General features: G+C 41.3%; 1 protein-coding gene across 1 annotated transcript in view; it reads left to right on the top strand.

The window, feature by feature from the left end:
• siae (sialic acid acetylesterase) overlaps window positions 1-17,950 on the top strand; it is a 63,237-nt gene that overhangs the window by 36,107 nt on the left and 9,180 nt on the right. Inside the window, exons 5-6 of the mRNA XM_041174558.1 lie at window positions 1,473-1,647; window positions 5,440-5,543. Coding sequence (XP_041030492.1) covers window positions 1,473-1,647; window positions 5,440-5,543 — 279 coding nt within the window. The remainder of the gene's footprint in view (window positions 1-1,472; window positions 1,648-5,439; window positions 5,544-17,950) is intronic.

Genomic DNA, 17,950 nt, shown 5'->3' with positions numbered 1-17,950 from the left:
CTGGGGGTGTATCTACATGGCATGGACTACGGCAGTTCAAGAAGTCAGCTCACCACCACCTTCTTAAAGGTAATTAGGGATGGGAAATGAATGGTGGCCTTGCTAGTGATGCTCACATTCTATGAATGAGTAAAAAACATGTCCAGTTTTGTACAGCAAGTTCCCTACACAGCAGAGATAAATAAGCAGTTCCTGTGTTGGTGATTGATGGGGAATTTTGGCCTGCATATTGAGAATCCCATCTGTTTTCTGAATGATGCCATGGGGTCTTTTGCATTCATTTCATCCAGCAGAGAAGGTCTCAGGTTAACATTGTATTTGAAAATGGTCACCTCCAGTCTTGCAGCTTTCCCGTAGTGGAGGGCCAGCCTGCGTCTTGTGTAAATTTTGGAGTGGGGCTCAGACCAGAGCACTGCAGAGAGTCAAGGTGACTGGTGCAAAGATATTATCCTTGGTTCAGTGTCAAAAGTCACTCCCTTAAGCAGAATCCATGTTCCCTATGATCAGGAGTATGGCTTCATTGCCCACTAGTAAGTTATGCAATAGCATGACCTGGGACTTGTCACAGTAAGTTCTCTTGGTGTGTGTACTGAATTGTGGTATCTTGCAACTGCCTCAAATGCATGTCAACAGGTAAACTTACCACCACTCCAATGTGACAAATCAATTATCTGGGTTACTTTACATAAAATGTATGACAGAACACAGCAGATGTTATCAATTACCTCTCATTCATAATTTTGGAAATGATAAAATATAATAAGTAGGCCTTGATATAATTTGATGTTTGCTCTTGAAATAACCCATATTGGTGTTTAAATCCTTTGTGACTCAGGGTTGCTGTGATGTAGTTATACACCTTGTACTTCCACAGTAGTTGAAGGGAGAACTCAGCTACAGTTGAGATGCAAGGCACCTGATGAATGAGCATGCTTCAGGCCATGTTGGTTTCTTCTGTTTCAAAAGATACCAAGAATTTACAAGATTTTTCCAGATGCAGTCTTTCAGAAAAGAGGTTAAACTAGGCATAATCCGCCCTATAAGGTCATATGCCACTGGTGTCAGTGACCACAGGAACATAGGAAAAGGAGTAAGCCATTCAGTCCCTTGGCCTGTTCTGCTGTTCAGTCAAACCATGGCTGATTTGCATCTTAACTCTATTTACCCTCTTTATTCCACACCCCTTGCTGGCCTAACTTAAAAAAAATATTGATCTCGGTCTCGAAAGCTCAAATTGAACCACAGCATGCACAGATTTTTTGGGGAGAAAGTCCCAGATTTCCATAAACCCTTAAAAAAAAATGCTTCTTGATTTCACTCCTGAAAGGCCAAACTGTAATCTTTAGATTATGCTTATTTTTACTGGTTTTGCCCCATCAGATGTTTCTTTCGATCTGGTGGTAGAGAAGCCCAGTGCTATGGAAAAAGATAAAATCATTTCCTGCTTGTCATTGTCTTTTATTGAATCCTAGAAATTCTTGGGAATGGCAATTTCACCTCATTCTCAGCTGTTTGCTGGTTGTTCGGTCGATTTCTCTATGACAAGCTGCAGTATCCTATTGGGTTGGTGGAATCATGTTGGGGAGGAACCCCCATTGAGACTTGGTCTTCCAAACGAGTCCTCAACAAATGTGGACTTTCTTTCAAGTAAGTTTACAATTTACCATCTTTTAATTTGCTGTTTCTACAATACAATAAACAGCTCTGAAACTATTTCAAATAGATCGGCTTCCAATTTTCTAATGAAGGATTTAAGACAGGACAGCACGAGGAAACCTATTGGCCCAAATATTCGCTAAACAGTGTATAGTTTCACATAGGAAAAAGCAAGTGGCAAAGCGGTCACTCAGTCTGCGTTTAATCTCCCCAATGTACAGGAGAGCACATTGGGAGCAACAAATACAGTAGACCAAATTGAAGGAGGTGCAAGTGAAATGCTGCTTCTCTTGGGAGGAGTGTTTGGGGCCTTGGACAGTGAGGAGGAAGGAGGTAAAGGATCAGATGTTGCACCTTCTGTGATTGCATGGAAGGTGCGTGGAAGCGGGTTGAGGGTGATGGAGAAGTGGACCAGGGTGTCCCGGAGGGAATGGTCCCTACAGAATACTGACCGGGGTGGGGGGGGAGATGTGTTTGGTGGTGGCATCATGCTGGAGTTGGCGGAAATGGCAGAGGATGATCCTTTGAATGCACAGGCTGGTGGGATGAAAGTGGGGACAAGAGGGATCTCTGTCTTCTTTCTGGGAGGGAGGGGAAGGTGTGAGGGCAGAGTTGCCGGAGATGGGTTAGATGCATTTGAGGGCCCTGACAACCACAGTTGGGGGGCAGCCTTGGTTAATGAAGAAGTAAGACATTAGAAGCGCTGTTTTGGAAGGTGGCCTCATTGGAACACATGTGATGGAGGCAGAAGAACTGAGATAATAGGATGGAGTCCTTACAGGAAGCAGGGTGTGAGGAGCTGTAGTCGAGTTGGTTGTGGGAGTCCGTGGGCTTGTAATAAATATTAGTCTTTCACCAGAAATGGAGACACAGAGATCAAGGAAGGGAAGGGAAGTGAAGTGTCGGAGATGGACTATGTGAAGGTGATAGAGGGGTGGACATTGGAAGCAAAATCAATAAATTTTTCCAGGTCCAGACGAGAGTATGAAGTGGCATCGAAACAGTCATCAATGTACTGAAATAGGAGTTGTGGGAGGGGGCCTGAGTAGGGCTGGAACAAAGAATGTTTCACATACTCCATAAAGAGACAGTCATAACTGGGGCTCATTTGGGTACCCATAGCCACACCTTTTATTTGGAAGCAGTGAGACAAGTTAAAGGAGAAATTGTTCAATAAGCCAGACTGAGGAGAGTGGTGATGGATGGGGATTGTTCGGGCCTCTGTTCAAGGAAGAAGCGGAGAGCCCTCAGACCATCCTGGTGGGGGGGTGGAGGTGTAGAAGGATAGGACGTCCATGGGGAAGAGGAGGCGAGTAGGGCCAGGAAACTGGAAATTGTTGATATGACGTAGGGCGTCAGAGGAATTGCGAATGTAGATGGGTAGAGACTGAACAAGAGGAGAGAGAATGGAGTCAAGATAGGAATCAATGAGTTCTGTGGGACAGGAACAGGCTTACATGATGGGTCTACCAGGACAGTCGTGTGTGTGGATTTTGGTAAGGAGGTAGAAGCAGGCTGTGCAGGGTTGGGAGACTGAAGTTGGAAGCTGTGGAGGGAAGATCTCCAGAGGAGATGAGGTCAGTGACAGTCCTGAAAACAATGGGTTGAAGTTCAGTGGTGGGGTCATGGTCCAGGGGGAGGTGGGAAGTATTGTCTGAGAGTGGCCACTCAGCCTCTGCCAGGCAGAGACCTGTACGCCAGACAACACTTTCCTGAGTACTGGTATCAGTGGCTCATGAATTGAAACACCACTCTTTGAGTTTAATTTGCTAATCTGCTTGCCCCATGCCATTTATTGCATGACTGAAGGAACAGTCCAGAGTTTTGCATTTTATTTTGGACTTGGAGATGTTTGAAGGACTGGCTGATATATAGGTATCATAGTATACTCACCAGCAGAGGGAATAATACTATGTTCTGAGTATACTGAATAATGTGGATTAGGAATTAGTGTTGGCTCCCCCATTATTTATGATCTACATATCATAATTCAGAAAAACAAATTAAATTGGCCACAGTGCAGATAAAGGCACACTGGGGAGAGGCTGTAGTGTATAATTAAATACAGAAGGACACAGACAATATTTGCAGTGGTCAGTTGAAACTTAATGCAAATATATGTGTAAGTCTTGCACATGGGAGGTATATTTCATGAATGTTGAAAAGCATGAGCCAGTAAAGAGCTGAGAATGATCTGGGAGTTATAGTAAACTCTCTACTCCCTGTTTTCCAGTGATTGTAGATCAGTAGTTAGCAGAACAAGCTATATTGACAAATGAATGGAGCTCCAGCCTCAGATCCTGTGAAAGGCGTGTAGTGCTCTGGTTGGTTGCATCTTAAATACTACAATCAGTCCTGGTCGTTGAGTCACAGCTTGGAGAGCCATGTGCCTAATCAGTGGTGTCAGAGGACTCAGTTATGATGAAAGGTTAGGAAACCTTTTGATTTATCAACTTTGAAAGGAACCAAATTAGACATTGGTGATGAGTTTCTGCTTTGGGTACATTCAGTGACCCAGGCACAAATTACACAAGTTTTATTTGCTTAAGTTTCTGTTCATTCTCATTGGCATATCATTGAATGGAAAACCTTCCATGAAGCAGTGTTATCAGCCAGTATATTAGAATACAATTTTAAAAAAAAGTTGACATTAAAATATGTTAGTTGATAATATTTGAGAGTGGTAACTTGGTGCAGATTTAATAATACATCTGAAAATGGGTTTATCACAAAAAAGGTGTTTTTATAAACATGTTTAGTCCTCTACCTGTGAGTAACTCTATTTTAAAATAACTAAAATTGACTTGAAAAACTCTACTGAATTATTTACTTTGGTCAGTTTCTTAGCAAATTAAAAAAAAAAGCTGTAAAAAATATCACAAGCTTGCCCAGTAGTGTCCATTCACCCAAAGAAGCAGCTTCCTTTTTAAGCTTCTCTGAAAATGATCACAATAAGTGGAAACTCTCAACAGTGATAAATTCACCTTGGCACAATGGGTCATTTTGTGAGCAGGACCTGCTTCTAGTAGAATGATTTTTAAGCTAGCACAAAAAAATCATGAAAACATGATTTGTGTTGAACACTACTTGCATTTGAAATTGTGATCCTTTTTTGTTGGTTTGGCAGATAACTGGTGAGTTAGACTGGAGAAAAAAAACTGTAAAACCGAGCAGAAGCTTGAGGCCCATAAGTGGAATTAAAAAATGATTCATTGTGAGAACTGTTTCAAGTCACAACATGACTGAAGGACTAGGGGACGTAAACTGGAAAAAGAGAAGTTCAGGGCTGATGTGAGGGAACCATTCTTCATGCAATGTCAATACCTGAATGATCAAGACTTTGGCCAAAATCAATCAAAAGACAGTTGGTGCTGTGAGAGGTGTTGTAGGGGTTCCAAGGAATGATGAACTTGATGGGTTGAATAATATCCCCTATCTCCACTCATCTTTCAGCTCATTGACAATTGATTGGAAGAGAAAGTGGACCAAAAAGTATCTTTATATGGATAGTTAGCAACTGAACTCTGAACTATTAAGGATGTAAAGGTTTGGAGAAGACAATTTCATAAATTATCAGAATGAATTTTAGCAAATGGCAGAGAATGTTTGCTGGAGAGACAGGAAGACAACATTTGGTGTTAAATTAATTGGTGGTTGGCTAGTTTTTTAAAAACTGTTTAATATGCTTAAGAAATTGCTTCCTGCAGATTATTCTGATACCACTATGTTCCTAATTGTATGTTTGGTGACTTGATCCTTTTTCATTTGTGTTGGTTATGACAGTCAGATAAATGAAGAAACTGGCCCTCATCAACCCACTGTCTTGTGGAATGCAATGATACACCCTCTGCGTAGGCTGGCAATCAAAGGAGCCATCTGGTATCAAGGTGAGATATCTACTGCATCAGAGCATTGCACTACGAACTACAGTAGTTCAAGAAAACGGCTCACCAAGGGTAGTTACAGATGTGCAACAAATGCTGGTCTTTCCAGTGATGCTCACATCCCAGGAACACAAAAACAATGGCATACAACACTGAATGGTTACGCATTGTTAAGAAAGATCAATTTAGGTGAAGGAGCCTTTCAGGTAAGGGTGGAATTAAGGCATATAGATTTTTAAGGGATTTGTACTTGATAACAGTTGGTTTCAGTAAAGCTTTTATTGGCACACAGTACAGTGTCTAGACAGTAATTTACAGTGTCTAGACAGTAATTTACAGTTCTGAACAAATTATAGATCACCTGAGGTAACTGGACAGGGTAGCATGAATTGTCTATTTTTTTTCTTGTTCAGCACCTTCAGTGAGAGGGTGTTAGGCTCTGACCAGCATTAACACCTGTCTACACAAGCTAAGGTGTTCTCTACTCCTGTATTTGACTGTCAGATCGCTCTTTTATCCCCCAAAGTACTTGTTATCTGACTCACTAAGATCAATCGCTTTTGACAACACCAACTCAAACTCTGCTTTTCCTGCTTACTCAGCAAGCTTAAATATCTTGAACTCAATTTTATACAGTTACTTCCTAGAATTAATCAATCACTGCATTTCATTAGTAAATTAATCCATTAAAATTTCATTCAATATTTTAAGGGCAGCACAACTCTTACCACATCACACGACATTTATTTCAAAGTGGTTAATACCTGGAAACACATTCTCCAATTCTGCTTTATTTATGTGCTTTTATCAAGAACTTAGTTTACATTTGACACATGCTTTTACACCTCGCTTGACAATCACAAAGCACAGTTCTGCCTTATACATATCATTCGTAAATTCTTATATTAAAAAATAGCCAAGAAAAAGTTGTCATTCTCTTACCGTCCCCCACCTTGAGGAGGAATCTTTTCCGACTCCTCGCATTTACACAATTAATTTAGAATTTGCTGCATTAATTAAAAACTGTACTATCTGTTGCCCAAATGTTTCATTTAGCATTACAAGTAACATAACATGATTATTAGTGCAATCAGTATAATGCCTTGAGAATAAATCTTAACCACAGACCAGAACCTCATCCATTATATGCTACTTCCCATCATTTCTGATTTCTTAATGTTGCTATGCTCCTTTCTGTGATGGCATTATTTTGTACAACAATGACTAAGCAATCCTGCTTCTTAGAGGGTCCCTTGGGATCGAGGATGACTTGCTTCCACTTTGGCTCGATAGATTTTGAGATGGCTGATACGTCCAGTGCACAATTAGCAGGCTCTGGGGCAGATTGCGCTTAAAGGGTTGGATAGATGGGTTGTTTGAAGGTTCGTGCATTCGCTCTGATGCCTCTGAACGTTCCTGACAAAGTCTGTTGATGTGTTTGGTGCTCTCCCGAATGAGACTTCAAGCCAGGGTCTCCCATGAGTTGGTGGGAATATTTGGCCTTTTCAGTTGCTTTGAGGATATCCCCAAAGTATTTCCACTGTTCTGGGAGATTCCTGTCATGATTAAGTTCAGAGTAGAGCAATTGCTTCATGAGTCTGGTGTCAAGCATATGAATAACATGTCCTGCCTAGCAGAGCTGGTTTTGAGTAATTATCACCTCAAAGCTGGGCAAGTTGGCTTGGGAGAGGACACTCTTGCTTGTCACTGGATGTGGAGGATCATGTCTGGTGATACTACTGCTGTAGGTTTTTCAAGTTTCTGAAGCATGTAAGAGCATGGGGTCACTGGTGCCTGGTAAACCATGACCTTGCTCTTGGGTTTGAGATCCTGCACCTCAAATACTCTTTTCCTCAGTTGTCTAAAGAGACTCTGTCTTTGACTTGAATTTCCGCAACTCCATTACTCTACCCTGCCCAGCTCGGTCTCAGTGCTACCCCGATATGGAGTGAATTTGAAACAATACATCCCCTGGATCATGATGGGATCATGCTGAAGTTCTGAAATATGACAGAGATACACGCCTGGCACAACCTCAAATCCCTCACCTGGGAAGAACAGCGCATGCAAGGGGATCTCAGGGATGATGTGATTGTGACTATATTCAAGAAGGGAGACAAGTCCAATTGTGGTAAATACAGAGGGGTTTCCCTGCTGTCTGCCACAGGAAAGATCATTACAAAGATCCTCCTCAGTCACCTTCTCCCAGTGGCCGAGGAGCTCCTTCTAGAGTCAGAGTGCAGTTGTTGTCCACCGAGAGGTACCACACATGATCTTCATTGTGCGGCAAATTTAAGAAAAATGCAAGGAACAGCACCAACTGCTGTATGTGAATTTTCTCGACCTCGCAAAAATCTTTGTCTCTGTCAACCTTGAAAGCTAAGGGAGTATCCTCCTCAAATTTGGCAGCTCTCAGAAATTTGTCACCATTCTCTGCTTACTCCACAATGAGGTGCAAGCCATGATCCTCGCCAACAGAACCACCACAGACCCTAACGCAGTGAAAACTGGGGTCAAACAAGGCTGTCATTGCACCAACTCTCTTCTGCATTTTCCTCACTGCAATATTGCACCTCAAATTACCCACAGGTATGGAGATAATTTATAGGACAGATGGGAAACTGTTCAACCTAACCTTCAATCCAAAACCAAAACCACCCAACCTCAATCATAGAGCTTCACTATAGAGGCGATGCTTGTGTGTGTGCTCACTCAGAAACTGAGTTCCAGGTCGTTGCCAACTCCTCCCCCAAAGCATATGAGTAAATGGGTGGTTCACTAAACGCCCTGAAAACCAAAGTCCTCTTCCAATCAACTCCCACAGCAAAACACCTCCCCCTGTCGAATAAGATCAACTGAGATCCTGGAAAAAAAATGAATAACTTTCCATGTCTTGGGAGCCTCCCATCAATGAAGGCAGACATAGATGATGAAATTCTACAAGAATAGATACATCAGAGCTTGGTAGTGCAGTGACAATTGGACACTTTTCCTCTGCCTCACTCTTCATATGATCTCTGTAGTAGTACTTAAGCAGAGAAATAGCAGATGGAGTTTAATCCGGACAAATGTGAGGTAATGCATTTTGGAAGCTCTAATACAGGCAGGAATTACACAGTAAATGGCAGAACCCTTAAGTGCATCGACGGGCAGAGGGATCTGGGTGTACAGGTCCACAGGTCACTGAAAGTGGCAACGCAGGTGGATAAGGTAGTCAGGAAGGCATATGGCATGCTTGCCTTCATTGGCAGGGGTATTGAGTATAAAAGCTGGGAAGTCATGCTGCAGCTGTATAGAACCTTGGTTAGGCCACACTTGGAATATTGCGTGCAATTCTGGTCGCCACATTACCAGAGGATATGGAGGCATTGGAGAGGGTGCAGAGGAGGTTTACCAGGATGCTGCCTGGTCTGGAGGTTATTAGCTATGAGGAGAGGTTGGAGAAACTCGGATTGTTCTCACTAGAGTGACGGAGATTGAGGGGAGACTTGATAAAAGTTTACAAAATTATGAGTGTTATGGACAGAGTAGATAGTCAGAAGCTTTTTCTCAGGGTGGAAGAGTCAATTACTAGGGGACATAGATTTAAGGTGAGAGGAGAAAACTATAGAGGAGATGTGCGGGGCAAGTTTTTTACGCAGAGGGTAGTGAGTGTCTGGAATTCGCTGCCAGAGGAGGTGGTGGAAGCAGGTACGATAGTGGGTGTTTAAGAGGCAGCTTGACAAATACATGAATAGGATGAGAATAGAGGGATACGGACCCCGGAAGTGCAAAATGTTTTAGTTGACGGGCAATATGATCGGCGCAGGCTTGGAGGGCAGAAGGGCCAGTTCCTGTGCTGTACTTTTCTTTCCTCAGAGTAGGTTAGCAGACCCAGAGCAACCGATACTCTGAAAAATATGTTCCACTGGTTGGCAAAGTGCATTTATTCTCTTTTGCTGATTAATGGGATACTATTTGGTACAGTGTGAACACTTGTTATTTGGAAACTGAAGTAGATACACGGCAGGCCTGGCTCTATCAGTTATAGGATGCGGTCCTTGCCAATTTGGTTCAAAAGCATGGTCCTTTTTTATGGGACCATTACATTGTCTTGAATCTGATACCCAATTGGTTGAAACTTTTTGTCAAAGTATTTTTTGATTTGCCTAGATTCCATACTACAATTTGATTTGTCTGATTAATGCAACATATCATCTGGTTCAGTCACTCACCGTTACAATTTGAAGCAAAAAACCTGCTGTTGGTACCAACGACCAGGTGTATGCACCAGGCATCCAGTTACTGCCTGAAGGGGGAAATTCCCATCCAGTAGTTGGTGTACATCACATGATTATTAAACACATGGATATTGTACTAGCCCATTAAGTGGAGTAATCTGCAAATAACCTTTTCAGCATCGTTTTAACCTACTCCTGCTTTGAGTACTCCAGATGCTTGAGAGTAGTGAGATTTGTGTATTTGAATTTAATTTCCATCAGTTTCTGTAGTTCTATAAATCCTGTTCCCATAAAATGTGATCCTTGATTACTAGGCACTTCACACCTGAAAATCATTTCACTCAATAATATTTCTTACTCTTCTGCAGGAGTGCTGCTAATCCTAAATTACTAAAACAGGTACATATGATTCAGCCAATGAAACATGGACTTAAAAGATTCTCCAGCACTCTATTTACCCATATCCATCTTGTGCATAGTTTTTACTCTATTATTTCTCTCCAGCCTTCATTTTATCAGTCCAGATTTTATGTCCCTCTAGCAGGTTAAGAGTGTGTTAACTCTATCTTGTTTGTTTCAAAGTCGGTTTTTCCATGGAGTATGTGCCACTTCCTTGGTGATAGATATTAAATGCTGTGTCACTCTCTTGAGCCACATTAATCATTTCATGTTGTGCTGTTATAAGAACAAAGAAAAGTACAGCACAGGAACAGGCCCTTTGGCCCTCCAAGCCTGCGCCGATCATATTGCCTGTCAGCTAAAACATTTTGCACTTCCGGGGTCCATATCCCTCTATTCCCATCCTATTCATGTATTTGTCAAGCTGCCTCTTAAACACCACTATCATACCTGCTTCCACCACCTCCTCTGGCAGCGAATTCCAGACACTCACTACCCTCTGCGTAAAAAACTTGCCCCGCACATCTCCTCTATAGTTTTCTCCTCTCACCTTAAATCTATGTCCCCTAGTAATTGACTCTTCCACCCTGGGAAAAAGCTTCTGACTATCTACTCTGTCCATGCCACTTTATTTATCAAGTAACTGAGAAGGTCTGAGACCTGTTCTTCAGTGCAAATTCACTCTGTATTTCCACATGTTAATTGTTTCCTGCGTAACTGATCATGTTTGCACATATACACTGGTATTTTAATATGATGTCACACAAACTATCTGACACAAGCCATTCTTGGACTTGCAGGAGATCTTATCAAAAGATCAGGGTCTGTCTAGAAATCCGATGCTGCCAGACCTGCTGAGTTTTTCCAGGTAATTCTGTTTTTGTTTTGGATTTCCAGCATCCGCAGTTTTTTGTTTTTATATCTGTCTAGAAATTTCCATTTGTGGCCCCGTCAAGGTCCTATGTCTCAGTAGTCGACAGACTATCAAATGAAATTTTCTTTCATAGGTAAGGATGCGAACATCTCAAAGAGAAAACTATCCTAGAATGTACATTGATGCCAGATTGTTATCTTTCATGGATTATATCCAGGTTATTTATTCCACTTCAACTCAGAAAATGATTTTTAAAAAATTCCTGTTTGGTGGTGTGTTTTTCCTGTCTCTATCTTCTATCCTCAATCACTTCCTCTCATTCTATTACATAGATCCCATAATTACCATTCTATCTCATTTATGAGCCCTGGATGAGCTTTACTATTCAATACAATATTCTCAGATCTTTAAAACATAGATCAACATTCCCACAAAGTCCCAGATTTTTATATATTTTATTTGTTCTTTTTTTATCATCGCAAAATTATTCCAAATCCAAATGGAAGTGTTTTTGACAGAATTTGTCAGTCCACTGTTCAACTTTATTTCCACAAAACTCAGGATCCACTAAAACTCCTTTTCATTAGTTTCTCTTAATGAAAATTTGACTATTCCCTCAAACTTTAAGTAAAGTTTTCCTTCCCGAGTGCATGAAATAGTAACTCATATCAATTTATTTTATCAATTCCAATCTCAGACACAGTGATGTGCAGGTTTGGTGGTTTTACGTTAGAGACAGAAGTGTTTACAATCAGTTTGGACATAGTTTCCATGTCATATGTCCCTTCTCCTGTGCTTTGTCTCAGATTATAAATTACCCTGAATAGGTTACAGCCATGTCTGAAACTTTGGTCCAGATTGTCACCACACATTTCATGGCTGCAGATAATTCTTCAAATTGCTCGATCTGTTGCTGCGGCATGATTATTGAAGTGGACCTGAAAATCATAGTTACCAATTTAAAAGAAAAGCAGAATTCATTGTGACTCTGCTTAAGAGCCCAGGGTTAATTTGTCAAATCATCATTTATTTCTATCACCATAGGAAAATAAGTAAAATTAAAAAACCTAAATTTAATAATGCCCAATATGTTTATCATGTTGATTAATATAAAAATTGTTGTGTGGAGAACTAAACAGAATAAACAGCTGTCAGCAGAAAGTGTTAACTTAATTGTTTCTAAGAAGGCAGACAAAATGTTGTCAGACTGCAATTGCAGCACCTGACTGAAACTTTTAAAAATCTCAATTTTTATCCTGAGAAATTGCAAATCCACTAAAATAAGAAAAATCATTGGTTTCCAAAATATCTGCATCAGGGAAGACAGCATTTCACATTAAACTTCAATTGTTTTCATAATTTTCAGCACTTATTTTTAAAAACAGTTTCCAACCCAATATATTTGAGATGATTAAACAAGCGGAATAGCCTCAAATATCCCAAAATTAAAACTTGAATCACTAAACATTTAAGAAAGTCAAAATGGCCAATTTTAAAAAAATATTTGCAAGTCTTATGTCCAGAACGAAAGGCCTTCACGTAATTTAACATAATAACCAGAATCTCACTCGGGTTGCAATGAGTTGTTTTATTACAATTCGGTAGATGAGTTATCCTCAGTAATTCCAATTGAATTCAGACCAAAGTTTTAATTAAACACAACACAAAACAGATAAAACAAAATAACCTGGTTACAAAAAATAAATAAATAATGGTCAGAGAAAGGGGGCTTGCAAGAAAGATATTAAAGTAATTGTGGGTGACTTCAATCTTCACATCAATTGGCAAAGATAGCCTGGATGAGTATGCAGGACAAGTCTTAGAACAGTATGTTCTGGAACCAGGGATTAGGTTATTTTGGATCTAGTGTTGTGTAATGAGACAGGATTAATTAAAGACCCCCTGGTAAAGGTTGGCCGGGTGGTTAACAGTGAGGTTGAGTGTCTTGGGCTACAGGAAGATATAGACGGGATGGTCAAATGGGCAGTTAAGTGGCGGATGGAATTTAACCCTGAAAAATGTGAGGTGATACACTTTGGAAGGAGTAATTTGACAAGGAAGTATTCAATGAACAGCATGGCACTGGGAAGTTCTGAGGAACAAAGGGACCTTGGCGTGTGTGTCCATAGATCTCTGAAGATGGAGGGGCATGTTAGTGGGGTGGTGAAAAAGGCATATGGGACACTTGCTTTTATCAATTGAGGCATAGATTACAAAAGTAGGGAGGTCATGTTGGAGTTGTATAGAACCTTGGCGAGGCCACAGCTGGAGTATTGTGTGCAGTTCTGGTCGCCACATTATAGGAAGGATGTGATTGCACTGGAGGGGGTGCAGAGGAGATTCACCAAGATGTTGCCTGGGATGAAACATTTAAGTTTTGAAGAGAGGTTGGATAGACTTGGCTTGTTTTTGTTGGAGCAGAGAAGACTGAGGGGCGACCTGATCGAGGTGTACAAGATTATGAGGCGCATGGACAGGGTGGATAGGGAGCAGCTGTTCCCCTTAGTTGAAGGGTCAGTCACGAGGGGGCATAAGTTCAAGGTGAGGGGCAGGAGGTTTATGGGGGATGTGAGGAAAAACTTTTTTACCCAGAGGGTGGTGACGGTCTGGAATGCGCTGCCTGGGAGGGTGGTGGAGTTAGGTTGCCTCACATCCTTTAAAAGCTTCCTGGATGAGCACTTGGCACGTCATAACATTCAAGGCTATGGGCCAAGTGTTGGTAAGTGGGATTAGGTAGGTAGCTAGGTCAGATGTTTCTCGTGTTGGTGTAGACTCGATGGGCCAGAGGGCCTCTTCAGCACTGTGATTCGTGATTGTGAAAGGATCCTGTAGGCAAGAATGATCATAACATGGTAAAGTTTCACATTCAGTTTGAGAGTGAGAAATGAGGGTTTTAAACTTAAATAAAGGGTATGAAGGCAGAGTTGGCTAAAGTGCACTGGATAAATAGGTTAAAAGGAATAAGGTAAAGAAGCAGTGGCAAACATTTAAGGAAATATTTTCTTTTGCATTAATTTAAAGAAATGTAGGTCTAGATGTTGGCCCACCCACAAGACTGAACACGCAACCCCATATCTCAACAAAGATATATTCCATTGAAAAAGAATGAATCTACCAGAAGGATGCACCATCTGTGGCTAAGTAAGAAAGTTAAGGGTGCTATCAAAGAAAGCAATGCAATGAAGATTATTGGTAAGCTATAAGATTGGGTAGGTTTCAGAAACCAGCAAAGTATGACTAAAAAAAAAGGAGAAATTGGAGTTTGAGAGAAAATGAGCAAGAAATGTAAAACAAACAATTAAAGCTTCTTCAAATATATAAAAGGGAAAAGAATAGTTAAAGTAAGCACTGGTCCCTTAGAGGGGAAGATTGGGGAAAAAATAATGAGAAAAAGGAAATGGCAGAGGTTTTCATATTTAGTATCTGTCTTCACAAGAAGAAAGGCATCCCAAGAATAGTTGAGAATCAGGAGACAAAAAAAGAGGTGGAGGAACTTAAACATTCACTATTACTTAAGAAAAAATTAATGGGAATACTAATGGGATTTCAGGCTGCCAAGTCATTTGGACCTGATGGCCTGCATCCTAGGGTCTTAAGAGAAATGGATGCAGAGATAGTGGATGCATTTGTTGTAATCTTCCAAAATTTCCTAGGTTCTGGAAAGGTCCAAGAAGGTTGGTAAATGCAACATCTCTGTTCAAGAAAGGTGGTAGATAGAAACCAGGAAACCATAGGCCAGTTAGCCTGATATCTGTCATTGTGAAGATGCTAGAATCCATTATTAGGGAAGTAGTAGTTTGACATTTAGAAAATCATAATACAATCAGGCAGAGTCAACATGGTTTTGGCAGGGGGAATGGGAACCTGAGGGCAAATTCAGAGCAGGGAATGGGAGATGGAGAATTAGTGAGTGACTCTGAAAGACAGGAGCAGCACAGGTTTAAAAAGTGTTCAGCACAGGAATTTGGCAGTGTTAAAAGGTGTATATCTAAATGCAAGGAGCATAGTAAATAAAGCCGATGAGCTGAGGGCACAGATAGACACATAGCAGCATATTATTGCTATAATGGAAACTTGGCTTAAGGAGGGGCAAAATGGCAGCTCAACATCCCTGGATTTAGAGTTTCAGGCAGGATAGGGGAGGGGACTAAAAAGGTGGAGGTGTAGCATTATTGGTTAAAGAATCAATCACAGCTGTGAGGAGGGATGATATACTAAACGAAGCATCAAATGAGGTCATGTGGGTTGAGCTCAGATATAAAAAAGAGGCAGCCACACTGCTAGGAATGTATTATAGATCCCCGAATAGTGGAAGGGAGTTAGAAGAACAAATGTGCAGACATATCTCTGAGTGCAAAAACAATAGGGTAGTAATTGTTGGAGACTTCAACTACCCTAATATGAATTGGAATATGAACAGTAAGAAGGGCAAAAAATTCTTGAACTGCATTCAAGAGAACTTTTTTTAGCCAGCACGTCACAAGCCCAATAAGCGGGGCACAATTCTAGATTTAGTTTTAGGAAATGAAGCTGAGCAAGTGGATGAAGTAGCAGTGGAGATAGTGACTATGATATAGTTAGATTTAGCATCATTGTGAAAAAGGATAAAGATAGAACAGGATTAAAAATTCTAAATTGGGGGAAGACAAAGAACAAAGAAAAGTACAGCACAGGAACAGGCCCTTCGGCCCTCCAAGCCTGCGCTGATCATATTGCCCGTCAACTAAAACATTTTGCACTTCTGGGGTCCGTATCCCTCTATTCCCATCCTATTCATGTATTTGTCAAGCTGCCTCTTAAACACCACTATCGTACCTGCTTCCAACACCACCTCTGGCAGCGAATTCCAGACACTCACTACCCTCTGTGTAAAAAAACTTGCCCCGCGCATCTCCTCTATAGTTTTCTCCTCTCACCTTAAATCTATGTCCCCTAATAATTGATTCTTCCATCCTTAGAAAAAGCTTCTGACTATCTACTCTGTCCATGCCACTCATAATTTTGTAAACTTCTATCAAGTCGCCCCTCAATCTCCGTCGCTCTATGAGAACAATCCGAGTTTCTCCAACCTTTCCTCATAGCTAATAACCTCCAGACCAGGCAGCATCCTGGTAAACCTCCTCTGCACCCTCTCCAATGCCTCCATATCCTTCTGGTAATGTGGCGACCAGAATTGCACCAGAATATTCCAAGTGTGGCCGAACCAATGTTCTATACAGCTGCAGCATAACTTCCCAGCTTTTATACTCAATACCCCTGCCAATGAAGGCAAGCATGCCACATGCCTTCCTGACTACCTTATCCACCTGTGGACCTGTACACCCAGATCCCTCTGCCCGTTGATGCACTTAAGGATTCTGCCATTTACTGTATAATTCCTACCTGTATTGGACCTTCCAAAATGCATTACCTTGCATTTGTCCGGAATAAACTCCATCTGCCATTTCTCCGCCCAGTCTCCAACCGATCTATATCCCGTTGTATCCTTTGACAATCCTCTTCACTATCTGCAACTCCTCCAACCTTAGTGTTGTCTGCAAACTTATTAATTAGCCCTGTTACATTTTCCTCCAAATCACTTATGTATACTACAGACAGCAAAGGTCCCAGCACTGATCCCTGCGGAACTCCACTAGTCACAGCTCTCCATTCAGAAAAGCACCTTCCACTGCTACCCTCTTCTATTAATTTTACAAAGAGAGGTGAGCTGGGGAGAGTGGGCTGGATGCAGCTATTAGAAGGAAACATTGTGTCAAATCAGTGCGATGCATTCAAAGGTGAGACTATGGGCACAGTGTAAACATGTCCCCACAAAGAAAAAGGGCGGTACTGTCAAATGGTTATCCAGAAGCATACAGGGTAAGATAAAGCAGAAAAAGAAAGCTTATGACAGTCACAAAAAACTTAACACTGTAGAAACACTGTAGAAAGCCGAGAAGAATATAGAAAGTACAGGGGTGAAGTAAAAATGGAAGTTTAGAAAGCAAAGAGGATACTAAAAAGTATTGGCAGATAAAATCAAAGAAAATCCTATGTTTTACCAGTACATTAAGAGCAAGAGAATAACTAAGGAAAGGGTCGGGCCTATCAGAGATTTACATAGTAACTTGTGGGTTGATGCAGAAGATGTGGGCAGGGTTCTCAATGAGACTTTGTCTCTGTCTTCACTAAGAAGGGGACGATGCAGACATTCTAGTTAAAGAGGAGGAGTGTGAAATATGAGATACAATAGGCATTGTGAGAGAGGAAGTACTAGAGGGACTGGCATCCTTGAAGGTGGATAAATCCCCAGGGCCGGATGGATTGTATTCCAGGATGTTACAGGAAGCCAGGGAGGAAATAGCGGACGCTCTGAGGATTATTTTCCAATCCTCACTAGATACAGGCAAAGTCCCAGAGGGTTGGAGGTCTGCGAACATTGTACCATTATTTAAAAAGGGTGCGAGGGATAGGCTAGAAAAGTATAGGCTGGTCAGTCTGCCTTTGGTGGTGGCCAAATTATTGGAAACAATTAAGAGACAGGATAAACTGTCACTTAGAAAGACATGGATTGATCAGGGATAGTCAGCATGGTTTTGTTAGGGGAAGACCAAGTCTTACTAACTTAATAGAATTTTTTGAGGAAGTAACAAGGAGGATTGATGAGGGTAGTATGATGGATGTTGTCTACATGGATTTCAGTAAGGCACTTGACAAGGTCCCACATGGCAGACTGGTCAGGAAACAGATCTCGTAGGATACAGGGGAAGGTGACAGATTGGATCCAAAATTGGCTAAGTGACGGGAAACAAAGTGTAATGATCGATGGATGTTTTTTCGAATGGAAAATGGATTCCAGTGGAGTTCCACAGGGCTCAGCGTTGGGGCCCTTGCTGTTTTTGCACATATTGATGATTTAGACTTAAATGTGTAAGGCA

Source organism: Carcharodon carcharias, chromosome 25 (genome assembly GCF_017639515.1).
Source record: "Carcharodon carcharias isolate sCarCar2 chromosome 25, sCarCar2.pri, whole genome shotgun sequence".
NCBI classification, from domain to species: Eukaryota; Metazoa; Chordata; class Chondrichthyes; order Lamniformes; family Lamnidae; genus Carcharodon; species Carcharodon carcharias.
This window is presented reverse-complemented; position numbering and strand designations above follow the sequence as displayed.